This window comes from Polistes dominula, unplaced genomic scaffold (assembly GCF_049000335.1).
Source record: "Polistes dominula isolate Pdom_NZ unplaced genomic scaffold, Pdom_raw_medaka contig_27, whole genome shotgun sequence".
NCBI classification, from domain to species: Eukaryota; Metazoa; Arthropoda; class Insecta; order Hymenoptera; family Vespidae; genus Polistes; species Polistes dominula.
Window position 1 is genome coordinate 3,389,911 of NW_028300906.1, and position 26,469 is coordinate 3,416,379.

Below are 26,469 nucleotides of genomic sequence, written 5' to 3' on the forward strand. Positions count from 1 at the left end.
TATTTGATCGAATGAAAGAAAAATAAATAAAGTTAAAATTAAAATTGAAATATTTGAATTAACTGTATTCTTGCAACAATGTTAAATTAACTATGCAACACAATATTTCAGTAATTTTTTAACAATTTGAGATTATGATAAATAAAAGTAATTTATAAAATATTCTATATTTAAAAAAAATGTTTAATTAAATTAATTTATCTATTATTATGTTATTTATCAAATAATAAAATAATAAATACAACTATAAAATACAATATCTTAATAACTTTGACAATTTGAAGTTATGATAAATAAAAGTAATTTATAAAATATTCTATATTTTAAAAAAATGTTTAATTAAATTAATTTATCTATTATTATGTTATTTATCAAATAATAAAATAATAAATGCAACTATAAAACACAATATCTTAGTAACTTTGACAATTTGAAGTTATGATAAATAAAAGTAATTTATAAAATATTCTATATTCAAAAGAAATGTATAATTAAATTAATTTATCTATTATTATGTTATTTATCAAATAATAAAATAATAAATACAACTATAAAACACAATATCTTAATAACTTTGACAATTTGAAGTTATGATAAATACAAGTAATTTATAAAATATTCTATATTCAAAAGAAATGTATAATTAAATGAATTTATCTATTATTATGTTATTTATCAAATAATAAAATAATAAATACAACTATAAAACACAATAACTTAGTAATTTTTTAACAATTTGAGATTATGATAAATAAAAGTAATTTATAAAATATTGTATATTCAAGAAAAATATTTAATTAAATTAAGTAATTTATTATTTTGTCAAATTAAATATCACTGAATTGTTAATGATATTTATAGTATAGTAATAGTTAGTGATATAACTAGCATATTACCAAATGCTAATTTTGTTATGTTAATTATTGAAATATTGTATATTTTTCTTAATCTTTTATTTTTCTCATTGAACTAAAAATATGACAAAATATTAAACAACAAAAAAAAGTAACTTTGTAAATGAAGGAAGTATCATGATAAAAATCCTAATCCCTTGAAGGTGAACATGAACCATAACATTTTGTCACTGTAATCCTGTTGCAACCCTTTTGGGCTAGCCTGAAAGCATTTTAAACAGCTGACGAAGAGTAGCCGAAGTAAAAACAGATTTCAAGTTACCACCAGTTTATCTTATCTATACGTGGCATCGGAAATGGTATAGATAATTATTATACCATCGTATATGAAAATAAAAAATAAAAATAAAAAATAAAAATAAAAAAAACAACACGAAGGACTACTCTCGAAGATGGACTTTGAAAATAATTGCAATTTCCCCGAGGTTATAGTCGTCGTGATTCATCTATAAATTAGTCGAATAATCTTTCATAAGATCGGGATCTTCCTTTTGAGCTACCGATAGATAACTTTATCTGGACAATCGTCGAATCGTTCATTGCCACTTTGAAAATGCAAATTGTATCGTCGATGTATCATTTGAAAAAAAAAAAAAAATCAAGTGCAACTACTAACAAATAATATAAATAAATAAATAAATAAATAAATAAAAAGTAAATTTAAATAATACGATCTATCTTATATGAAAAGATTTGAAAATTTGATTATTATCTTTATTACTCATCTTCAAAACTAAACATACCTAAGTTAATATAAAGACGATAAAAATAATTTCCATGCAATACACACGTACCGTTATATTCATATATTTATATATATATATTTTTTTTATTCCTTACGTATGTAAGTATGTATATACGTAATAAGTATTATCATCTATGATTGTAGAAATGTTAGTACGAGTAATTGCCAACTGCCAACTTTGCCATCTTACTAGCAACACAAGGATATACATAATATAATACTTCGGTTAATTAAAGAATAGTAGAATTGCGTAGGTTCTCTCGATCATTCTTTAACATTTTTCTCTTCTATTATTATGATTATTACTATAATTATTACAGTAATGATAAAAACAAAACAATTTCTTTACCCATTTCCCTCTTGCTCTAAAAAAAATACAAAATACAAAATACAAAAATAAATTCATCTACATTTTGGTATCACGTTATTCAATAATTTAATTTATTTTAATGAATTATTATAATATAATGGAATTATAATATAATATAGTAGTATTATATAATAATAGTCTTAATATATATATAAATTACGTGTCACGTTGTTTGTCTGCAATGGACTCTTAAACTACTGAACCGATTTGAATAAAATTTTACACACTGTGTGCAGTTTCATCCAACTTGAAAGATAGGATAGTTTATATCTTAATTTATAATCGCAATATTATTTTATTAATCGCGAATTATTTGTTTATTAACAAAGAGTCATGATTATCTCTGTTAGTTCGATAAGATTCTAACAGATAGCGGTATAAGGTAATTCGTTGACTTAAAGACATGTGTATCGGACTGATTGTGAGCCACAACAACGCGTGGAGGGGCACCCCTAGTATTATATAGTAAAAGTATTATATATAGTAGTACATATATATATATATAGTAATAGTAACTATAGTAGTATTAACTATATTTAATATTAAGTACTTATAATAAGTACTAATACTATTAGTATTTAACTATAGTTACTATTAATATATAGTAATAGTAATTATATAGTAATAGTATTTTATATAGTAGTGTATTAGTGTATAGTAGTGTATAGTAGTTTAATAGTATTTTATATAGTAGTTTTATATATATATATAATTTTCTAGAGTATAATATTATATTGAAAAGATATTGAAACGTATTGGATGTATCAAATAAGTCGTTCGAAGTTACGAAGTAAACTCTCTCTTTCTCTTTCTCTCCCTTTTTTTACTTCCCTCATAAAACAACCATATATATATATATATACAAACACCATAGCCGTTCATGATACTTCCTATCGTGTAATCTCAGGTACCATCCATCCTGTTTTATTTCTCTGTACAATGGTACACATCCGCGTGCCACTCGAATGCAGAAATAATGGCATCGTTTGAAAACCTAACCTCACAAACTTTAATATAAACCTTTACACGACTATACAAACCAGACCAATAAGAACAAGAACAAGAACATGTATAAGAATAAGAATAACAATAACGAAGAATTATAGAAGCAAATCGTTTTGAAAAGCATAAACGTTTCATCACGCTATTATATATATATATATTATTTTTCTTTAAATTATTAGATTGAATCAAAAGTTCGTGCAATATTTTTTAATTTTTTTATTTTTATTAAACCCCATTTGAGATGTACAATGAAGTCTGAGAAAAGATCATTCATTTTAATGTTTTAATTTTGATGTTTTAATTTTAACGTTTTAGAATGATGGATAAAATTGTATATGTTATTAAATTATTTCATTATTTTATTTGTTTAATTACTATTCATTCTATCTGATTAAATTTTATATACGAATGTGTGTGCAAAATTTTAGAAATACAATATTATGTTTTTAAGCTTACACACATGATTGTTCGTTCAATGGGGGGTTAAATTAAATTGTATTTTTTGGACGCATCTAATTACATTTTATTTGTATGGTTAAAGGGTTTAATATTTTCAAAATAAATTAAATATAATAAATAAAATAAATAAAATAAATATAATAAATTATAATATGCTGAAATAATTAAATTAAATATAATAAATATAAATAAAGTAAATATAATAAATTATATATAAATTATATTGAAATAATTAAATTAAATTTGATAAATAATTAAGATATATAAAATTAAAAAAATAAATATAATAAATAAATAAAATAACTAAAATAAATAGAAAATAAATTATATATAAATTATATTGAAATAATTAAATTAAATATGATAAATGAATAAAATAAATAAAATAAATATAATAAATTATAATATGTTGAAATAATTAAATTAAATTTGATAATTAAATATAATAAATATAAATAAAGTAAATATAATAAATTATGCCTAAATAATTAATAAAATAAATATATAATAAATAAAATAATAAATAATAAATTTGTTATATCTTTTTAAATTTGAACTTACATTAGACCCGACTTTCATAATTATGGGCACAATTATAGGAAGTAACAAATTCGTTGTCACTACATAGTAGTACAAAAAAATAATAATAAAAGGAAGAATAAGTATAAAAATAAGAAGAAGAAGAAGAAGGAAAAGAGGGAGAAGAAGAAGAAGAAGAAGAAGAAGAAGAGAAGAAGAAGAAAGAAGGAGGAGTCGACGTGGTATGCCAGGGGCAGAGTCCCATTATCCTGAAACTCCTTGAGCTGAGTTTCGTATCTTCATCTCAAAGGAAAGAAGAGGCTCGCGCGTCGGTTTACAGGCAGACGTTGTAATTCACGGTGGACGTGTGTGCACGCGAACAGAAAAGAACAGAACAGAACGGAACTCAACTCAACTCAACTCAACTCAACTCAACTCAACTCAACTCAACTCAAATCAACTCAAATCAACTCAACTCAACTCAACTCAACTCAACTCAACTCAGTTCAACTGAACTCAACTCAACTCAATTCAACTGAACTGAACTCAACTCAACTCAACTGAATAGAACTGAACGGGGGTCCTGAGAAAAGTAAGCAAGCAAGCAAGCAAACGCGTTGCACATTTCATACACATATGTGTATATGTATTTTCTATACTACTACTATTACTACTACTATATTGGTACTCAACAGATGCCACTAATAAAATCAAAAAAAAAAAAAACAAGAAAAACAAGCCAAGATTTAATCCCAATAGTTTATCCATCCGTGTCCGGTAAGATCCGGTCCACGCACATCCAACATTTTCTAATCTTTACATATCATTTTCTTCTTACCCATTGGTGTATTATATCGAACCAATTCCTTTGACTCACTAACATATTCCGATAATCTTCTACACGTATTCTCCATTGGTTTATATATTTCAAACGTGTTATGCATTTACACGAGAACATTTTAACGATTGGTATAATAATGTAATAATATTGTTCAATGAAATATTCACGTTCGTAAATATTATTGAACAGGTTGTTGTTGGTCAAATGTATAAACGTGTTTTAAAATAAATATAAACGTATATTTATATAACTATGATTTAAACGTTTATCTTGAAAATAGATAAAACGTAAGACAATTTTTCATAAAATTCAATTATTATTGTAAATGGATAAATATTTGTAATATCATAATTAAATCAATTAAATGACGAATACTATTTATAAGTATTCTTATCTAATTATCAAATAAAGTTAATAGTAATTATTAATTTATATTAATTTATTTTAGTTTTTTTTTTAATTAAATAATAATATTTTAATAATACTAATAATATTATAATACTATATAATAGTATTAATAAATTAATTATTATAAAATAATTTAAATTAAATATTAATAGTATTATTAAATTATAATTATATTAATATATATAATAGCATTAATAATATAGCACTAATAATATTATAATACTATTATATAGTATTAATAATATTATATAAAATAAATATTATTTTAATAATACTATATAATAGTATTAATAAATTAATTATTATATAATAATTTAAATTAAATATTAATAGTATTATTAAATTATTATTATATTAATATATATAATAGCATTAATAATATAGCACTAATAATATTATAATACTATTATATAGTATTAATATTATATATATATAATAAATATTATATTAATAATACTAATTTATTTTAATACTATTTTTATATATAAATAAATATTATCTTAATAATACTATATAGTAGTATTAATAAATTAACTAATATAATAATTGAAATTAAATATTAATAGCATTATTAAATACTATATAATAGTATTATAAGTTATAAATTTAATAAATATTTAAATAGAAAATATTTAATATAATACTTTATAATAATTCTTTTATTATTAAATATTTAAAAAAAATAATACTTTAATTAATAATAATATTTAAAGATAAAAATACGTGCTTAAAATAATTGCAAAATTTGCAAAAGAATAAAATAATAATATTTCATTTTTTTTTTATCTTAATATTCTGTACTCTCTCTAATGCGTTTAATAAAAAAAATTAATAATAAAATAATCTTAAACTATTACTATGGGATTGATAAAAATTGATAAACCCACAATTGGAATATGCTTTCTTAAATTAACAAGGATTACTTTCATTGGGCGCTTATATGCGTTCACGGTACTATACTAAAAACGGTTAAACGTATTTTAAATGAAGAGAAGGAGAGAATAAGAAGAAAATAGGGGTGGATTGGTTGAGTAGAGTTTAGTATTATTAACGTTAATGAGAAGACGGCGTGAGAGAAGAGAAGAGAGAAAGAGAGAGAGAGAGAGAGAGAAAAAAAAGAGAGTTCGTTAAGAGAACCGTAACGACTTGTAAACCGCAAATCAATTTAAAGATTCTACCGGTTTGGTACCTTTTAAGAAGGTTTGTGTACTTCAATAATGACTAGGTAAATAATTTACACTCCCCGTGTGTTTTCTTTCTTGTCGCATCTCTCGGAATGAATCTGTTTTTTTTTTCTTTTGTTTTTATTATTCTACTTTTCTTGTCTTTTAAAACATAACCCCTATAACGAAAGATTATCTCGTTTTATAGGGGTTATGTTTTGAAAACACATGGAATGAAATTATTTCGAAATGTTTTTGACCATATTCACACTGGGAACTATAGTCATTTAAAACGCTGAAACGAATTGTGAAGACTTCATTTTACATGCCACGAATATAAACAATGTTCAAATATATATATATATATATATATATGTATGTATGTATATGTATGTGTATATGTTTAGGTAGGTATGCGCGAGTCACGATACAGAAAAAGAAAAAATGAATGAATAAATTATGAGGCATCACATCATCATTTTTAATGAACTCTTAAATCTTATGGAAATGAATTTTATTAGTTGAGGTTTAATGTCTTATTATAAGTATCATTCTAATATACCCATTTAGTATTCTTCTAGTTGATCTGTAAAGCATACCACCTTAGCCACACCCTTATAAATAACCTTCTCGTATTGCATCAGAGGTTTAAAGATACAAAATGTAAATATGAATATTTTAGTTAAGTTTATATCGATTGATATCATTATTTTTTTTTTTAAATTTATAGACATTATTTTATTATCTAGGATTTAGAAAATGATAATGAACAAAAGAAAAGTAATTAATTATATATATATGTATTTAAAAATTATTAGTTTGAGTTAATTTTGCATACGATTAATAATATTTTTTTAATCTTTGGTAAAACGATTACCAATAAAGAAAAAAATAGAAAGAACATAAAAAGAAGAGAATTAGATTAAAAAAATATAATTTATATGCAAAACTATTTTTTTTACAAATTAAAATAAAAAAATACAAAACTTAATAACAATTATAGTAAAAAAAAATAAAAATAAGAAAAAAAAATAGAAAGAAAAAGATTCGATTTAACAAATGAAATTTATATAAAAAAACTATTTTTCCTATAAACCAAAATTACAAATACAAAACTTAATAACAATTATAGTAAAAAATAAAAATAGAAAGAAAAATTATAGATTAAAAAATAACATTTATATAAAAAACTATTTTTCTTATAAACCAAAATTACAAATACGAAACTTAATAACAATTACAATAAAAAATAAAAATAAAACACAGGGGAAAAAAAAGATTAGATTTAAAAAATAAAATTTATATATATAAAACTATTTTTCCTACAAACCAAAATTACAAATATAAAACTTAATAACAATTATAGTAAAAAAAAATAAAAATAAGAAAAAAAAATAGAAAGAAAAAGATTCGATTTAAAAAATGAAATTTATATAAAAAACTATTTTTCTTATAAACCAAAATTACAAATACGAAACTTAATAACAATTACAGTAAAAAATAAAAAGAAAAAAAAAATACAAAGAAAAATTAAAATTAAAAAATAAAATTACAAACCAAATTTCATCTTACAAACCCAAAATTACAAATACAAAACTTAATAACAATTACTGTAAAAAAGTAAAAATAAAAAACAAAAGAAAATAAAGAATAAATTTAAAAAATAAAATTACAAATCAAATTTCTTCTTACAAACTAAAATTACAAATACGAAACTTAATAACAATTACAATAAAAAAAAAATGAAAAATAAAAACAACGAGGAAAGAAAAGATGAAATTTGAAAAAAATAAAATTAACATACAAAAAAATATTTTTTTCTTACAAACATAGAAAATATTATATTATACATATAAAAGAAAAAAAAAAAACATAGAAAGGAACTTTCTTATTTTACGTAATAATAATAATAATAATAATAATAATAGTTATTTGATAGTCCCAAGAGACACTCGATGCGGATAATCATTTTTTTCTATACAACTTACGTATATATACGTACAAACCCATACACTTAGTTTACTTGAAACACATCTGGGTGACCATGGTAGGAAATACGAAACCGAGGTCGGATTATACAGAAGAAGATATATATCTTTCTTGAACCTTAAGTGCACGAAGCCACACCTGAACCTGAAGAACCTACCACCAGACACGCTTATATGCTCGACTTTAACATACTACTGTAACATTACTGTAATAATAATTAGTCCCACAAAATAAAAATTCTCTCATTTCTATTATTTTTCTATTTTTTTTTTCTTTCCCCCTCCCCCTCCCCCCTCCCCCCTCGCCCCTCGCCGCTAAATAATAAAAGAAAGAAAAAAAAAGCAACAATTTTATTTGTAATTTATAAATACGAACGAGACATGGGATTTTCAAATAATTATTAATGTTTAATTTGAATCATTACAATTATCATCCACCATTCAAATACCATGAGTTTTATTCTCATCATCATCATCATCATCATCTTGTAAAATAAATAAATAAATAAAAATATATATATATATTAGGGTGTGACGTTAGGCAGGTGTGGCAGGTTATAAAAAAGATTTTAAAGAATGAAAAAAAAAAAACAATTTGTATGGCTAACCTAAACCGTACTTTCAAAGAAACTGTGGGAATTTCGTGTTAGCAAGTTGTTCCCTTCACGCCTGACCGTCAGACCGACTTATACTTTCCGATTCTTCTTCTTATTCTTATTCTTCTTATTCTTATTCTTCTTTTTCCCATCCTACCTTTCTTCCTTTCTTCCTTTCTTATCCTTTTATTCGTGTCCTGCACCTGGCGCTACTACCTGCTTCGAGAAGACTTGCTACTCTTCAGTGGGCACGGTCAGTAACCAACCAATCTTTATATAGATACACACATACATATAAGGATTTGTATTCAAAAGTATTATAATATATAATAATATAAAGTCGTTCAAATTTTTCTTTCATTTCAATGTGAAGAAGTTATTTTTTTTCTAATCTATATTTATAAACTAAACACATAAGTAAACGAAATATTACTTTATTTTATAAACATTCTTTTTTTTGGTTTACTTATACTTTTTTTTTACTACTACTTTTATACTTTAAAAATATTACTTTTTAAGTATTTTTTTTTTTTCAAGTGCCACGGAAAAATGGGTTTTTAGACACCTTAAAAGAATTTTCACCAAATATGAACTCTTAATTTTAATAGAAAGATCCTTCGCATCGCAGTTTTTTTATTTTTTTTTTTTTCAGTCTAATAGATTAAAATTCATACCTCATTATTTATTGATTGTACAGAAAAATGTTCTAGACAAATTTTGTAGGAAATTTAATGCTCTACAAAAAAGGTATCTTATATTTTTTCCGTAAACCTCACCATTTGAATGATATTGAAGATTGAAATTTGATGATTTTTAGACAAATGAAATCACTTTTGTTTATGAATTTTATAACTCAACAATAAATGACTATTAAAAAGTGCACAATAGAAATTTTTGTAGGAAATTAACTGCTCTATAAAAATGGTGTCTTATGTTTTGGCGATTAAATTAAGCGTTCAAAAGATATTCAGAGACAAAAATCAATACACAAGAAAGTTCGATTGTTTTTTATTGTTTTCGACACAAGATCGATTATTTATATAAATTTAACTAGGATGAAATTAAACAAAAAGAAAATAAAAATAATAAAAATATACAACGTATGTTAAATAAAATTGGCAAACGCGTGTTAAATCAAATTTCTATAATATTGTTTACCTAATAGAAAATTTTACTGTAATTTGGTGTTGTAATCCAACGTGAAATAAAAATACGAAAAGAAAAAGAATAAACAAACAAATGTAAAAATATGATGATCGATTATTTATATAAGTTTAACTAGGATGAAATTTAACAAAAAGAAAAGAAAAATAATAAAAATATACAACGTATGTTACATAAAATTGGCAAACGCGTGTTAAATAAAATTTCTATACTATTGTTTACCTAATAGAAAATTTTACTGTAATTCGGTGTTGTAAACCAACGCGAAAAAAAAAATAAAAATACAAAAAAGAAATAAAAAACAAACAAACATAAAAATCTAGGATGAAATTTAAGAACAAAAAAAATACAACGTGGGTTAAATAAAATTGACAAACGCGTGTTAAATCAAATTTCTATAATATTGTTTACCTAATAGAAAATTTTACTGTAATTCGTTGTTGTAATCCAACGTGAAAAAAAAAATACAAAAAATAAAATAAAAAACAAACAAACATAAAAATCTAGGATGAAATTTAAGAATAAAAAAAAATACAACGTGTGTTAAATAAAATTGACAAACGCGTGTTAAATCAAATTTCTATAATATTGTTTACCTAATACAAAAATTTACTGTAATTCGTTGTTGTAATCCAACGTGAAAAAAAAAATACAAAAAATAAAATAAAAAACAAACAAACATAAAAATCTAGGATGAAATTTAAGAACAAAAAAAATACAACGTGTGTTAAATAAAATTGACAAACGCGTATTAAATAAAATTTCAATAATATTGTTTACCTAATACAAAAATTTACTGTAATTCGTTGTTGTAATCCAACGTAAAAAAAAAAAAAAAAAATACAAAAAAGAAATAAAAAACAAACAAACCCAAATATCTAGGATGAAGAACAAACAAAAAATACAACGTGTGTTAAATAAAATGTCAGTAATATTGTTTACCTGATACAAAAATCTACTCTGTAAAAAAAAACTTTAAAACTTCAAAAAAAAAAAAAAAGAACAAGGATTAAAACTTCGTGAAGGTAGTAGGATCAAGCGTGTATAATCGCGGAAACGTGTTTCAGAAGACAACTGTAATATTTACGGCTTGTCCTAGCTAGAATTCTCTTTTTCCTGTAAGGAAGTATAAAACTTACTTATTTACTTACTTACTTACTTACTTACTTACACACCGGTAAAAAAAAGCAAACGTAGTAGTAAAACGTGTTGTACACCGGGGAGGCCACGAGAAAGTTGAAAGAAGAAGTTTTTTTTTTTCTTTCCGGTCTTATAATCATACTTAACTATAATCTTACATTAGATCAATGTATTTCATAGTATATATATATAATCGTTTTGTATTGTTGAAAAGAAAAGTCTTTCTATTCGATCAAAAAAAAAAAAAAACGATTAAAATATCAACTTGGATTAAAAGATTGATAATCGATACTTTTTCCATCTTTAGTAAACGTTTCAAATAAATCCCTGTCGTTTTGATGACTATCATATATATGAATATCATAGTATGAATATCATAGTAACTGGGTTTGCATAGTAAATGTGTTATGCAAAAATGGAACACTACAATTATATAATTCTAATCTAACTATTAAAGAATACAAAAATAAATATTTTACATTACTTTCAATAAAATAATCCTAACAAATTAATCAACATATGAATAATCCAATAAACTACTAATCCTACTTATAAATAAAACACCAATATTATATAATTCTAATCTAACTAATACAAAAAACAAAAATAAATATTTTACATTCACTTAAATAAAATAATCTTTACAAATTAACCAACATATGAATAATAAATTTTTAAAAATTCAATAAACTACTAAACCTACTCACAAAATGAAACATCAATTATATAATTCTAATCTAACTATTAAAGAAAATAAAAATAAGTATTTTCAATTACTTTAAATAAAATACATACTGAATAATAAATTTAAAAAAAAAATCCAATAAACCAAATAATCTACTATTCAAAAAATAAAACACCAATATTATATAATTCTAATCTAACTAATACAAAAAACAAAAATAAATATTTTACATTACCTTAAATAAAATAATCATTACAAATTAACCAACATATGAATAATAAATTTAAAAAAATCCAATTAACTACTAAACCTACTCATAAATGAAACACCAATTATATAATTCTAATCTAACTATTAAAAAAAAAATAAAAAAATAAATAAATATTTTACATTACTTTCAATAAAATAATCCTAACAAACTAACCAACATATAAATAATAAATTGTTAAAAAATCCAATAAACCGAATATAATCCTACTCAAAAATAAAATACCAATTTCATCTTACTATATACATTACTTTAATAAATAATAATAATAATAATAATATCCTATTCAAAAAATATGAATACCAATTGAATCCTCTTACTATACAACACCACTTCAATAAACTTTCAATAAACTTTCAATAATCCTTAAAAAGAAAAAAAAGAACTTATCTAACTTAGAAAACCATTCGATCTACATGATTCCAACTAGTCTAACTGTTGGCAAGTTAACGTGCAGGTCGGCTAACTTTACTAACGTGAACAGGTGGATGGCATAGGTCAAACCTAACGTCGAATTGCATAGCGCGTACCAAGTTGCAGGAAACTAGTCGTAAATCGAGCCGAGTTCGAGGTGCTTCAACCGTGGGCGCCAATATAACGGTGACGGTGACGGTGACGGTGGTGTTGGGTCGTCTGTGGCCTCCTTTCAGTGTTCCTCTTCTCTTTTCTTTTTATTTTTATTCTTCTTCTTCTTCTTCTTCTTATTTTCTCATGTCAGAGAAGGAACACGCGCGCGCGCTCATTCTTTGGCTCCTCTTCATCGGTTAACCGAATACGATTCGTCTAACTGTACATATACATTTGCCCTTATTATACTACTCTTTTCAAACACTTACTAACAAATTTTCTTAATATCCTAAAATTATACTTATATGTATAATTAATACTGTACAAATTGTACAACATATAAATTAGATACATAAATATGTATCTGTATGTATATGTATGGTATAAATATGTACCAATGTACACACATGAAACGAATCACTATGATATTTTATATACTATTATACATACTACTGTAAATATATTTATATATCCTTATATATCCTTATTATCCTACTCTTTTTAAACTTACTAACAAATTTTCTTAATATCCTAAAATTATACTTATATGTATAATTAATACTGTACAAGTTGTACAACATATAAATTAGATACATAATTATATATAAACATATGGTACCAATCACTATGATATTTTATATACTATTATACATATTACTGTACATATATTTGTCCTTATTATCGTACTCTTTTTAAACTTACTAACAAATTTTCTTAGTATCCTAAAATTATACAATACTATGTGTTAATTAAAATACTGCACAAGTTGTACAACATATAAATTAGATACATAAGTATATATAAACATATAGTACCAATCACTATGATATTTTATACACTATTATACATATTACTGTACATATATTTGTCCTTATTATCCTACTCTTTTTAAACTTACTAACAAATTTTCTTAGTATCCTAAAATTATACAATACTATGTGTTAATTAAAATACTGCACAAGTTGTACAACATATAAATTAGATACATAAGTATATATAAACATATGGTACCAATCACTATGATATTTTATACACTATTATACATATTACTGTAAATATATTTGTCCTTATTATCCTACTCTTTTTAAACTTACTAACAAATTTTCTTAGTATCCTAAAATTATACAATACCATGTGTTAATTAAAATACTGCACAAGTTGTACCAATATATAAATTAGATACATAAATATATGTACACACGTTATACGGATCACTATGATATTTATACATACTATTGTAAATAATGAGAAGACCCTTTGGCTGTGCAAGATATATCATCCTATATTTTATCGTCTACCTACGCCTAATTAACTATAACAATTCTTTTCTTCTTCTTCTTATTCTTATTCTTATTCTTACTTCCTATTACAAGAATGAAATAATAAAGGTGAATGGAATTTATTATTATTGGTACATAAATAATTCAATGTTGTTGCTGTCTTCTTCTTTTGCTTCTTTCTTCTTTCTTTTTTCTTTTGTAAATAATTCATTTAAAGATTTATTTAAATCAACAGATAATCCCCTAAACACTCATTTATCGGTTTTACAAAATAAAAGAAAATTCGTAACAAATAATAATCAATAATTGTTTCTAATGATTTTCACTTATTTTTACTATCATAATTAATATAATAATTACTTAGTATATATTACATTGCCAATAAAATATTAGATTTTCAATGAAAATGTTGAAATTGACGAATTACTCATCGATAATTACTCATCAGCTTACGTCAAGATGAAAGATCGTGATTGAAACTATCTTCTGACATGATTAAAAATACAAAAATGTCTATGACTAATATATAAAAAAAAAAAAAAAATAAATAAAAAAAATACAATAAAAATGCTGTTGTTATTTCAAGAAAATATTTTTCAGATGTTAGACTAGATTTTATCCAGGTCGTGTTCATTTCTCGCGTGTCTTCTCTTGGAATCATTCGTCAGGATTGCTAACCGCAACGAACATCTACTACTACTACTACTACTACTACTACTACTACTACTACTACTACTACTACTCTGCAATTACGATTACCTTTAAGTTGTCGAGAAGAACCATCACCACCATCACCACCACCATCATCACCGTATGTGTTTCTTACGTGTTCCGCTTAAATTCACGTGTACTTCGGAATACTCTCGAGGAAACTTTACTGGTGTCTTCTTGCATAACGATGACGTTGTGGAAAAATATCGGTATTCACCGTTGCGCAAGTTTATATATCTATATATATATATATATATTTATTCAAAGAAATAAACACCGAAGGAGGGGAAAAAAAAAGGAATCCGACTCGTTTGAAGATGAGAACGAAACGCAAACGATTAATGTCGACGACACACAACCTGGTTACAAAAAGAAAAAAAAAAGAAAAAAAAGTAAGAAGAAGATAACGGGTTCGGTTTTACGAGTTTTATTCTCGCGTAAAACGTAAAACGTTTACTTGTAATAAAAAGAACAAAAAAAAAAAAAAGAAAAAAACTGCTGTACACACGGGTACGGGTACAAGTTTTGAACTTTTACGTATGTTTGTTTGTTTTTTTTTTTTTTTTTTACTGTACAACAAGTCAAATCTATGATAAAATAATGAAATTGGTCCAGTGTGAAATTATTTGTCTATCCTTTTTTTTTACTTTTCTTACTTTGTTCTTGAGAAAAAGAAGTAATTGAAAAACATGAGAGGATACGTTTTTTTCTTTTTTTTTTTTTTTTTTAAACGCTGACTTAACGGATATACCAAGCACACGGTAAATCCATTAACGAAAGTAAAACAAAGGATTTACAATTGAACTACACCTTTCTTCAAGAAGAAGAAGAAGAAGCAGAAGAAGAAGAAGAAGAAAAAAAACAAATTGTATGTAGTAGTAACGGTTGTGTCGTTCTACTTACAAAAATACGTGTGTATACAAATATTGAAATTGAATCGTTCATTTTTCATCGTTAATTCGTAATCATTGTAAATAAATTCACAATTTTCAATTACTTTCAATATCTTCTATTGATAAAATATTAGAATCGAGTCATAAATAACTGTCCGTTTTTTTTTTTTATGAGACAAAGAATGGCGTTTCTGCGACTGATAAATGCAAGACACTTTTCATGGAGTGTTTTTTTGTTTTTTGTTTTTTTTTTTTTGCACTCTTTGCAATTGTTCAACGTATCTATCTATTGGATTTTGCTCTCAATATTACCTTGAAAAGGTTCGTTCATCAAAGTCGAAAATACGTCGTTGCACTCGGTTCATCTTTTAAGATCGTATCTCCAAAATGGAATTTTACAAATCAATTTCTGACTGCCCTATCAGTTATCAGTCCTGCACTGTACACGCTGCATATTTTTTCAATTGCCACTTTAGTGCTAATTGCATTGTTTCAATTCCTAAAGCATTACATATCAAATATGTACTTTTTACTACTATCCCATTTCAGTGGTTAAGAAAAATGGTTAAATGTAACATTGATTACATCAAAAATTTTGACAGAAGACTAACTGAATGAGTGATATCTATACAGTGATATCTATACAGTGATATCTACACAGTGATATCGAAAATCCGTTTGTTTCGGTGACTTATAGTAGGTAAATACAAAAAATAGATTCTACGAAAGTTACTTATGACTTGACTTAATAATTCAGGTATTTCTTGATATTTATTATATTGTTCGTTTATATAAACGATGATTAATAGTTGAAAGTTAAAAGTAAAAAAGTAAAAAAAAAAAGTAAAAGGGGAAAAAGATCATATCGTATAAAATGCGTGTGCAAATTTACAATCGTTTGTTAGCATAATCTGTAAATCCTTTATTAAAAGCACCACGTCGTTTAAAAGATGATCTTCACGATGTTAAATAATCCAGGTGTTCTCTATAAACTCCTATCTCTCTCCTAGAGTTTATAGTTTATGACTAATAGTTACATTGACAGACGATCAAGCATCGGCTCGAGCTAGTAATTATCATAGTTCGTTCGCCACCTCGGGCAGCTACTCGATTTACAGTAAGTATATATATATATACAGAGTGTTCTGTAACAACTATAAACGAACACGAAAATTATTCAACGTATAACAAATTTAACAAATTAATTAATTAATATAATATCATATTTGTTAGATATAAATAAAATAATATATAATAAAAAAATAATATTTAATAATATATAATATAATATAATATATATAATAATATAATAATACAATAATGTAATATATAATAATATAATAATACATAAAAATAAAAATATTATATATATTATATATATTATATTATATATATTATATTATATTATATTATAGATATTATATTATATATATTATATTATATTATATTATAGATATTATATTATATATATATATTATATTATATTATATATATTATATTATATTATAGATATTATATTATATATATTATATTATATTATATATTATATTATATATTATATTATATTATATATTATATTATATATTATATTATATTATATATTATATATTATATATTATATATTATATATTATATATTATATATATTATATTATATTATATTATAGTCATTATATTATATATATTATATTATATTATATTATAGTCATTATATTATATATATTATATTATATATTATATTATATATATTATATTAAATATTTAATAATATTTAATATATATTTTTTATAATATTATACATATTTATAAAATATAATATATATATATATATATATATATATATATATATATATATATATATATATATATATGTATAATTTCGTGTGAATTTTACTATTAAATAATTATCAAAAGTATCATTAACAATTTTCCACAAAACAAAAAAAATAACAAACACCCTTAAACATATCCAACAAATTTGATGAAAACATTTTTTGATATAATTTTTCATATAAAATTACTTTCTATGTGTTTATTCTATTATTTATTATATTATATTATCGTTTGTAATTTATACCATTGGTGTGTACCAATTACTGTTACACCGTATATCACTAGAATGTGATGTACTGGTACACTGTATATCACTAGAATTATTTAAAAACAAGTACACGATATTTATAAACTTACAAGTAAACGGGGATAAAAAATATTTGATATAGAGTTAGAAATGAGACAAACGTTATGCCCTATGCATGTTATATCGCGTTATCCAACTATTTAACGATATAATTGTCTGCTTCGTGTCGGCCAGAGGCATCATTGAGAAAAAAAACAACCAAGAGTATATCGTGAATGAATATAGTTAATTAGGTACTCGATCATCGGCCAGTAAAACCGAACGATTAACGAGCGAACGCGGCCATTGATGCGAAAGACCAGACTACACCATCCTCCATCCTCCATCCTCCCTCAACCCCCCTAAACCCTCAACCATCCATTTTTTTGCATTTGAAATGACTATCGTAAAACTACAAGTATCTACTACTACTACTATTACATGTACAGATACTTCGATTGTAGTAGCTTCGTTAACCAACTGGATGAGACACGAAACTCTGTTATCTTATTTTGTAACATTTCAAAAAATGAAATTAAAATAAACAGAAAAAAAATAAGAAACAACGTGTCAATATATTTTATAATCAAAATTACGTGGGAACACCTGAATTGATTTGATACTCAAAAGTTTAGTCAAATAGTAATAGTATATTTGATTAACTTTTCTTTTGTTTGTTTGTTTGTTTGTTTTTGAAGATTTGATTTTTAATTTAAAAGATTTTCTAACGTAAAATTTGGTATATTGTATCTATCGTTTAGGTATCGCAATTTAATACTTGTATTTTGTTATATGTACAAACAATTGCATGAAATTTATCAATTTAATATTAAAATTATTTTTATAATATTCTATCTTATATTTATCTAATAAATATAAGATCTAGTAAATATATTGTTTATATGTTATAAGTATTAATTAAAATATATTATATTAATATATATATAATATATATATATTTATTTATTTATATGTATTATTATAAAATTTATTTATATTATATTTAATATTATTATAATTATTAAAATATAAAATATTTTTATTATATATATTATATTTATTTTATATATTATATATATTATATTTTTATTTATATATAATTTTATAAATATAAAAATATCAATTTTAAATTTACTAGATATTATAAATATATAATATCAATATATAAATATAATATAAATTATAATAATATTAATAAATATAATATATTGTTTTTATAATAATAAATATATTATATAATAATAATAAATTATATTATATTTATAATAAATATAATATAATTTATAATATAAATATATAATATCTAGTAAATATAACTAATCAATTTTGTTTTCTTTGATTCAACGCGATCAAATACTGCGAATAAAAAAAAAAATACTGGAAGATAGACGAAATCCGAGATAATCGAATAATTAAACATAATATACAGTTACTCCCATAGGTGGAATAAAAAAAATATAAAATATTCTCAGAAATCTATTTCGTTAGATCTGTTACGTGTTAAACCACAGTGCTGGCAAATTTCATGCAACTTTTCAAAGTAAAATCTAAGAAGGGGATTCAAATCCTTTTCTTTTTTCTTTTCTTAACGTTCCTTTGCTCGTTCGTTTCGATCGCAATTAGAGTTCCCGATTGGCATGTAAGAAAAAGAGAGAGATAGAAAAAGAGAAAAAAAGAAAGAGAGAAAGAGAGAGAGAGAGAGAGAGAGAGGGAAAAGGAAACGACAGGACAGTCGTACCGAGACACGTTAGCCCTCGAGCTATCGTTTGCCTTCACCCGTTCTAAAGTCGAAGCAAACAGAACTCGAGTTTTATCGGTCGCCGGTCTATCTGCACGCATGACCGAATCGTTTCGTGACTTCTCTCTTTCTCCTCCTCCTTCTCCTCCTCCTCCTCCTTCTCTTCCTCCTCTTTCCATCAAGTTAAATAACAAAAAAAAATAACAAAACACGAAAGTATGATCTATTTTACGTAAACTCTGGATAGATTTATATGTGCACTCATAATTGATGAAAGTGATCCAATATAAGATAAAATGTAAAAAAAAACAAACTAGTTTATCAGTTATTTTACATGGTACATTATTTTCAATTAAATTAATTCAATAACATAATATTTTTATAATAATATTTATATACAGTTTTTATAATAATATTTATATATATAAATTTTAATATAATATTATATTATAAATATATAATTATTATATATATGTATTAATTAATATATTAAATAAATAATATATTATAATTAATTATATATTAATTATATATTATTTATTTATTATTTATTATATTTATTATATTATTTATTATTATATATAACTAATATATTATATTAAATATATAATTATATCATATATATATATATATATATATATATATATATATATATATATATATATATATATAATTAATATAATTAACTTATATATTAATTATATTGAATATAAATATTATTATTAATATTATAATATTAAATATATATAAATTTTCATTTTATATTATAATTATATTTATAATTATATCTATAATTATATTTAATTATATTCATATAGTTAAAGATAGTGTTTGTTATTTTAATATTATATATAGAAATTATTTAGTATTCAAATGCAATCCTTTAATAAATATCTCGTAATAACAAATATATAACATTTACAATTACTTTATACTTATATTAAATATATTATTTTCTTAAAATACTTTTATAATTATGAGCACACACACATAATAATATATATATATATATATATATATATATATATATATATATATATAACATCTATCTTAAATAAAAGTAGCTACTGAAAAAAAAAAGATCATTTAAAAAAAAAAAAAAAAGAGCAAGTGAAAGCAAAAGTTATCTCGTTTAAACGAGCTACTTGCTTGACTACGCTAGATTTATCTCAATTCTAATAATAATTAATTAATTATTTCTCCAATTAGAGACAAATCTATTCCTCCAACAGGTTTCTTTGCAATCGTGGCTCTCTGTCTCATATACATTGATCACTTGAAATTGAAATTTACATTTGATACGAATAAAATCAATATCAAACAAACAAATAAAAAAATCATCAATTCAACCTTTTAATATAAACATTAATAGAATATTAATCGAACCCTCCTTCCTTCCTTCCTTCCTTCCCCCCCCCACGCCCCGTTTTATTTTATCTGTCATTTTTTTGTTGTTTTGTTTTTCGTTTCAAACGAAACTTTAATATACGTCAGGACGAACGTTAACGCATTTAAATTGAACATTGGTTTGTAACATTTCGAGTGGGAGTAATGGTACGGAAAGAGCAAATTGAAAGCAAAGATAGCGCCAGGAGGGAAGCGATATACCGCGAGAAATCTCGTTGGGGAGAGCCAAGAGAGAAAAAGAGAGAGAGAGCCTATTCGACTAGTTTCTTGCTCATGAACATCGGATATTTGTGCTGGTGTGTCGACCTAGTGCATCTAAATATAGAGTCCACCACACACACACACACACCATCGACAAAGACAAACCTACACATTTACTTATATCTTTCTCTTTCTCTAACTTTGTTCTTTTCTTTGATATTATTTTATTCATCCAAAGAAACCCCTAGTGGAGTATCCTCCCTTGTGTACGATTGTCGTTCGCTAGAATAGTTGATTTAAATTCGACTTTTTTGTAACCAAAATAAACTGCATCTGCTGCTGGTACTGCATCTGCATCTGCTGCTGTTGTTGCTGGTTCTGGTGCTGGTGCTGTTACTGTTGCATTTCGCAAACAATAAACGTGCTAAACTTATACTTTTCCTCGTTCGTTGACTTTCAATTTAAATATGTATATATGTATATCTAAATTTATGATTTAAATATAAATAATGTTTATATACGTAAGAAAGAGAAAAGGATGGAGAGGGGGAGTGGAAGAAAAGGAGATTTTATATTTTTCTCATGCTTACCATGTTGAATATTTGTGTGTGTGTTTTTTTTCTCCTTTTTTTTTTGTTCTTTACTGCTCCTATATCGTCGTCGAATGGGCTAGTGTCTAACAACACCGTTGAATAAATCGTGCATGTCTCTCTCTCTCTCTCTCTCTCCGTAGTAATTTCGTTGACTTTCTTTTAAGAGAAAAAGAAAAAAAAGTTAAATCCAACTCCTATTCCTTTTCTACTTCTATTACTACTATTCTTCTTCTTCTTCTTCTTCTTCTTTGTCTTCTTCTTCTTGTTTTTCTTCTTCTTCTTCTTCCTCGTAGTAAAGTTGTCGTGTTTAGTTGTTTACACGGAAGATGAATGATATCATCACCGGTGAGTAACACGTAACAGTAGTAAACACAAACTCCGATTGTAGTATAACGCGTGCGCGAGGTTTAAATACTAAACGCGCCTGCGTGAATTTTCACCCGCGTGCACTTATTTTAATTGAAAAATATAAATAATCAAAAAAAAATTAATTGTAAGAAAAAAACTCACGTATTATGTGAGTAAAACGTATAAACACAATTCTTGTAAGATTTGAAAAAAGAAAAAACAACAACAACAACAACAATGAAATACAAACAAGCAAATATAAATAAATTAAAAATCAGTTGTACGTAAAGAAAAAATAAACCCAACTCGTCATACGCGGCGCATCCTTTTCATTAGAGCGTTCGTGAGAAGGTACAACGGGGGGAGAGGACAAACACAACACGCACAACAACAACGTACGCACCGCACGCACACGCACACATACACACATCCGACATACGCGCACAAACGCTGACGACGATGACGACGACGACGATAAATGCGTGCACGCACAGAAATTGAGAAGAGAACGCACGTACACACTATTAAATGGAAACGTATACTTGTTGATGATACAAAACTTTATATTCCTTCCCCGAACCCTCCTTAAAGGATCCTTTTTTTTTCTTTTTGCGCGCGCGCGCCAAATTTTTTGTCTATCCTCCCAAATGAATTTAAATGAACTACCTGTACAAACAATACGCGAATACTTTTTGTCCTTAAAAACTTTTCTATTTCTTTTCTTTTTTTTTTTTCTCTTTAAGAATCGTAAGAAAAAAGAAAAAAAAAAACCTTAAAAAAAGTATCACGTGCGAGATAGCAAAGGAACAAGGAGGAGAAGAAGCGGCGGATTTTCAACCTGGCGGACACCGACTGAGCTCTCTCGACCGGCAGGTAGCCGAGTTGGCTCCCCCTCCTCCACAACAACCTCCTCCTCCTCCTCCTCCTCCCTCTTTCTTTACTCCCCCTCTTCGTCACCATCACCGCCAACAAGGCGCACCGTTCTCCGTTCCTTTTTCCTTCGACTTGCCGCCCCGTCTTAGCCGCCGGTTTCTCGCACGATCTTCCTCCCTACTTCTCCTTCCTTCTCTTCCTTTTCCTCATCCTTCTACTCCGCTACACTACCAACCACCACCACCACCACCACCACCACCACCACCACCACCACTACCATCTCACCAACCCGTCATCATTTTCGCGCGTTCACCTTATACTGCGCTCAACTTCTTTCTTATAACACAATATTCTGAAAACACGATACGAAAATTGCGACAGCCCTTCATATAACATAAATTTCATATTATACCTTGAACAATTCCTCGTATAACAGGAATGTTTCGTTTAAATAAGGTTTAGATACGATTTGAAAAGAATTTATATACCGTGTTATAGGATTGTTGAATGTACTATTCGATACACCACCACCAACACCACCACCAACACCCCTACTCTGATCCTTTTTTTTTATCCATTCTTTTTCTAAATTCTTACTTTTTAGGATATCTGAGGAAAATCATCTAGGAATGATTTTTGGTTATTTTTTTTTTTTTTTTTCGTTAAGCATGGAGAAAAAATAACTATTAAACGTCGAATATTATTAACATTCTCTTTCCGATTTTCCAAATTGTTAAAACTAAATAATAAAAGTTCACCTTGTGTTTAAACTTATGCTTAAGGTTCTATAATTAATGGGACGGTATAACAGCATCCGATAAATCATCTTCTTCTTCCAACAATTCTTCATTGACAGGATCCTTCACAATGGTTTCTTGTGGCAAATATTGATTAACATCTACACTGAAATATTCCTTCCCTGGTGGACTGATCAAGCATCCTCTAACATAAATAAATTCGTCATTATTAATTAGATTGTTTAAGGATTCATTTAAAAATAATGTGTGTTGATTAAATATCAAAATACCTTATAATAATTGCAGTCTGTTTTTTAGGTTTAACGGAATGAATGTCTCTAACAAGAGCTGCAAAATTTTCTTCCAAATGCTTGCTATCCATATCAAGCTAAAACAAATGAAATTATTTATACAAAATTGTTATTATTATTATTATTATTATTATTAAATTATAATAAATTGTGTTAAACTTACCGTTCCAATGGGACATTGGATTATACCATATTCTTTTTCAAATTTGTCAGGTATAGCATCATACTTAGTACCACGAACAAATTTCTTTACTAAACCTTCAAGATCAGGAGTCAGAGTACCTGAATAAAAATATAATAAAATTTTATGAGTCATCTAATATATATTTTTTCATTTTTAAAAATATAAATACAAACCTCTTTTAGTCGTTGGAAATTTTTTTTTCATTAAACCTCTAATTAATAATAAATCCGGTAAAATATCTGGATGCGCTGCACAGTATTGAAATTCGCTTAAAGATACGTCACCTCCCTAAATGATAAATAATTAATTTATGAAATAAAAAATAAATATAAATTAATAGAAATAAATATAATTTAATGTGTTATTACCTTAATGGATTTTATAAGATCTTTTCCACCTGCTAAAGTAGCACCTGCCTTCAAAACTTCCTGTACTAAAGAATCTTTTGCACAGAAAGCTAATATCGTTCTGTTTTCATTGTGTTCAATATTATAAGGATAGTCTATGATACGACTAAAAGCCTCTATAAACTTTCCCTTTTTCTCACCCTAAAATAGATTTGCATATAATTAAAATCATTAATAAAATGACATCTATTATTGTATCAAATATTACAACTTTTCATCATTTACCAGTAAACTAATGTCGAATTTGGCAATGACTTTAGAATCAGGACAATTTAACATAGTTGGATGATGCGTTTCACGATGACACTGCACTGCTTCTTCGATAGAATAAATTTTAGGTGGATGAGACCTAAATAACCATACATTATCAATCGGGCCTGGTTTATTTATTGGCGTGAATCTTTTTCTTTTAACTACTGTAGTTGATTTTCTAGAAATAATTATGAAAATTAAATACATTGCAATTAACATTTGTGTATTTACATTGACAGTTTAATTTCAATGAAAAGAAGTAACCTCACTTTTCTGCTTGCAGCAATTTATCAATGAATCCAATTTTTTCAATCTTTTCTATTTTCTTTTTGATTTTTTTGGCATCTCGTCTTGCTCTTGTACCTTTTCTTGCAGCATAATCACGTGTTTGGATAATTAATTGACTAGTAACTCCTAGGTTATGTTTCGACGTCGTGCAAAGATTATTTAATAATCTTCCTGCATATATAAAAAACACATATATATGAATAAATAATTATAAGAATTATTAAGACATTGAATTAAACAAATGTCAATTAAACAAATGTCTTTTATAATGTTGTCAAAAAATATCATTATACAATTCATGTATGATCAAAAAATCATATGTGATAATTTATAACAATGCACAATGTTACCACTAAATATTAATATAACCAATAAATATGAATAAATAGCGCAAAGAATAAACACTTTTTCATTTAAAAAATGAATTATTTTAATTAATAAAAAACTAAATATAAAAATCTTACCAACAAACATAAGCGCCATTTTAAATAACTTAGATCACATATGATAAGAATGATAACGTGGTTAAAGATTCGCGATTATCGAAGCGCCATCTGTTGGCACATTTGGACAATTAAAATCATCTACAAATATATAAGCGCCATTTTAAATTACTTAAATTACATATAATAAGAATGATAACGTGCTTAAAGATTTACGAATATCAAAGCGTTATCTACTGACAAATTTTGACAATTAAAATCAATGACAAATCTATCTTTGTAGACATTTAATACAAAATCATTGACGAATTATTCAATAGAATGATATTTGTTTGTTCTCGTTTAAATTAGATTTTAAATTGAAATAAATGAATGAATGTTTTTATTTATCTGTAATTCATTAATTCGATATCGATAATTATCATTACTGAAAGTAAACGTGTAATTTAAAAATGTAAATAATTGTATAAAAAAAGTTCAAAAAGATAATGTGTCAATAATTAAATAAAAACGAAATATATACACGTTGAAATTCAACAGATTGAAAGTTAAAACAAATCATTCGAACTAAATACATTTGTTATTGTTTCTATTATTTTTTTTAATACAATATTGAGATTGATATTTAATAAAATGTTTAAATAAAATTTTACATCAATTTGATACATCGAGTTACCATTATGTATAATATTTAAACGAATGCATTATCATTCGCACGAAAATATTAAATGTAATTTTCTAATAAGTTGAATAACAATTTTAACCGGGTAAATAATATAAATATAAAATCGAGAGAATAGTAGGAAGCTTAATACTAAATTAAGATTCAATAAGCGAATAAAATTAGAATAAC

At 24.9% G+C, this 26,469-nt stretch overlaps 2 protein-coding genes across 3 annotated transcripts in view; both read right to left on the reverse strand.

Moving 5' to 3' along the window:
- The window catches only part of Cad99C (cadherin 99C), a 115,357-nt gene extending 91,807 nt beyond the window's left edge, over positions 1–23,550 (reverse strand). Inside the window, exons 1-2 of one of the 2 annotated variants that reach the window (XM_089179649.1) lie at positions 21,771–23,550; positions 14,872–16,870 (exon numbers count right to left, since the gene is read on the reverse strand). In XM_089179649.1, coding sequence (XP_089035775.1) covers positions 14,872–14,919 — 48 coding nt within the window. In that variant the 5' untranslated portion in view covers positions 14,920–16,870; positions 21,771–23,550. The remainder of the gene's footprint in view (positions 1–14,871; positions 16,871–21,770) is intronic. The other variant, XM_089179650.1, reaches the window with a different exon arrangement.
- Positions 23,551–23,692: 142 nt separating this feature from the next.
- Positions 23,693–25,740, reverse strand: mRpL1 (mitochondrial ribosomal protein L1). Its single transcript, XM_015329457.2, has 8 exons — positions 25,638–25,740; positions 25,155–25,344; positions 24,859–25,063; positions 24,595–24,774; positions 24,400–24,514; positions 24,206–24,324; positions 24,022–24,119; positions 23,693–23,936 (listed from the first exon to the last, which is right to left on the reverse strand). The coding sequence occupies exons 1-8, from the start codon at positions 25,654–25,656 to the stop codon at positions 23,786–23,788; spliced, it is 1,077 nt and encodes a 358-aa protein (XP_015184943.1). The 5' UTR covers positions 25,657–25,740; the 3' UTR covers positions 23,693–23,785.
- Between the last annotated feature and the right edge of the window lie 729 nt (positions 25,741–26,469).

What these genes read in the sequence shown, in the direction of transcription:
- mRpL1 (XM_015329457.2), bottom strand. An exon ending in ATCTTATAAAATCCATTAAG is followed by an intron (nt 24,515 to 24,594) that starts GTAATAACACAT and finishes TTTATCATTTAG; the next exon opens with GGAGGTGACGTATCTTTAAG. An exon ending in TCCAATGTCCCATTGGAACG is followed by an intron (nt 24,120 to 24,205) that starts GTAAGTTTAACA and finishes CATTTGTTTTAG; the next exon opens with CTTGATATGGATAGCAAGCA.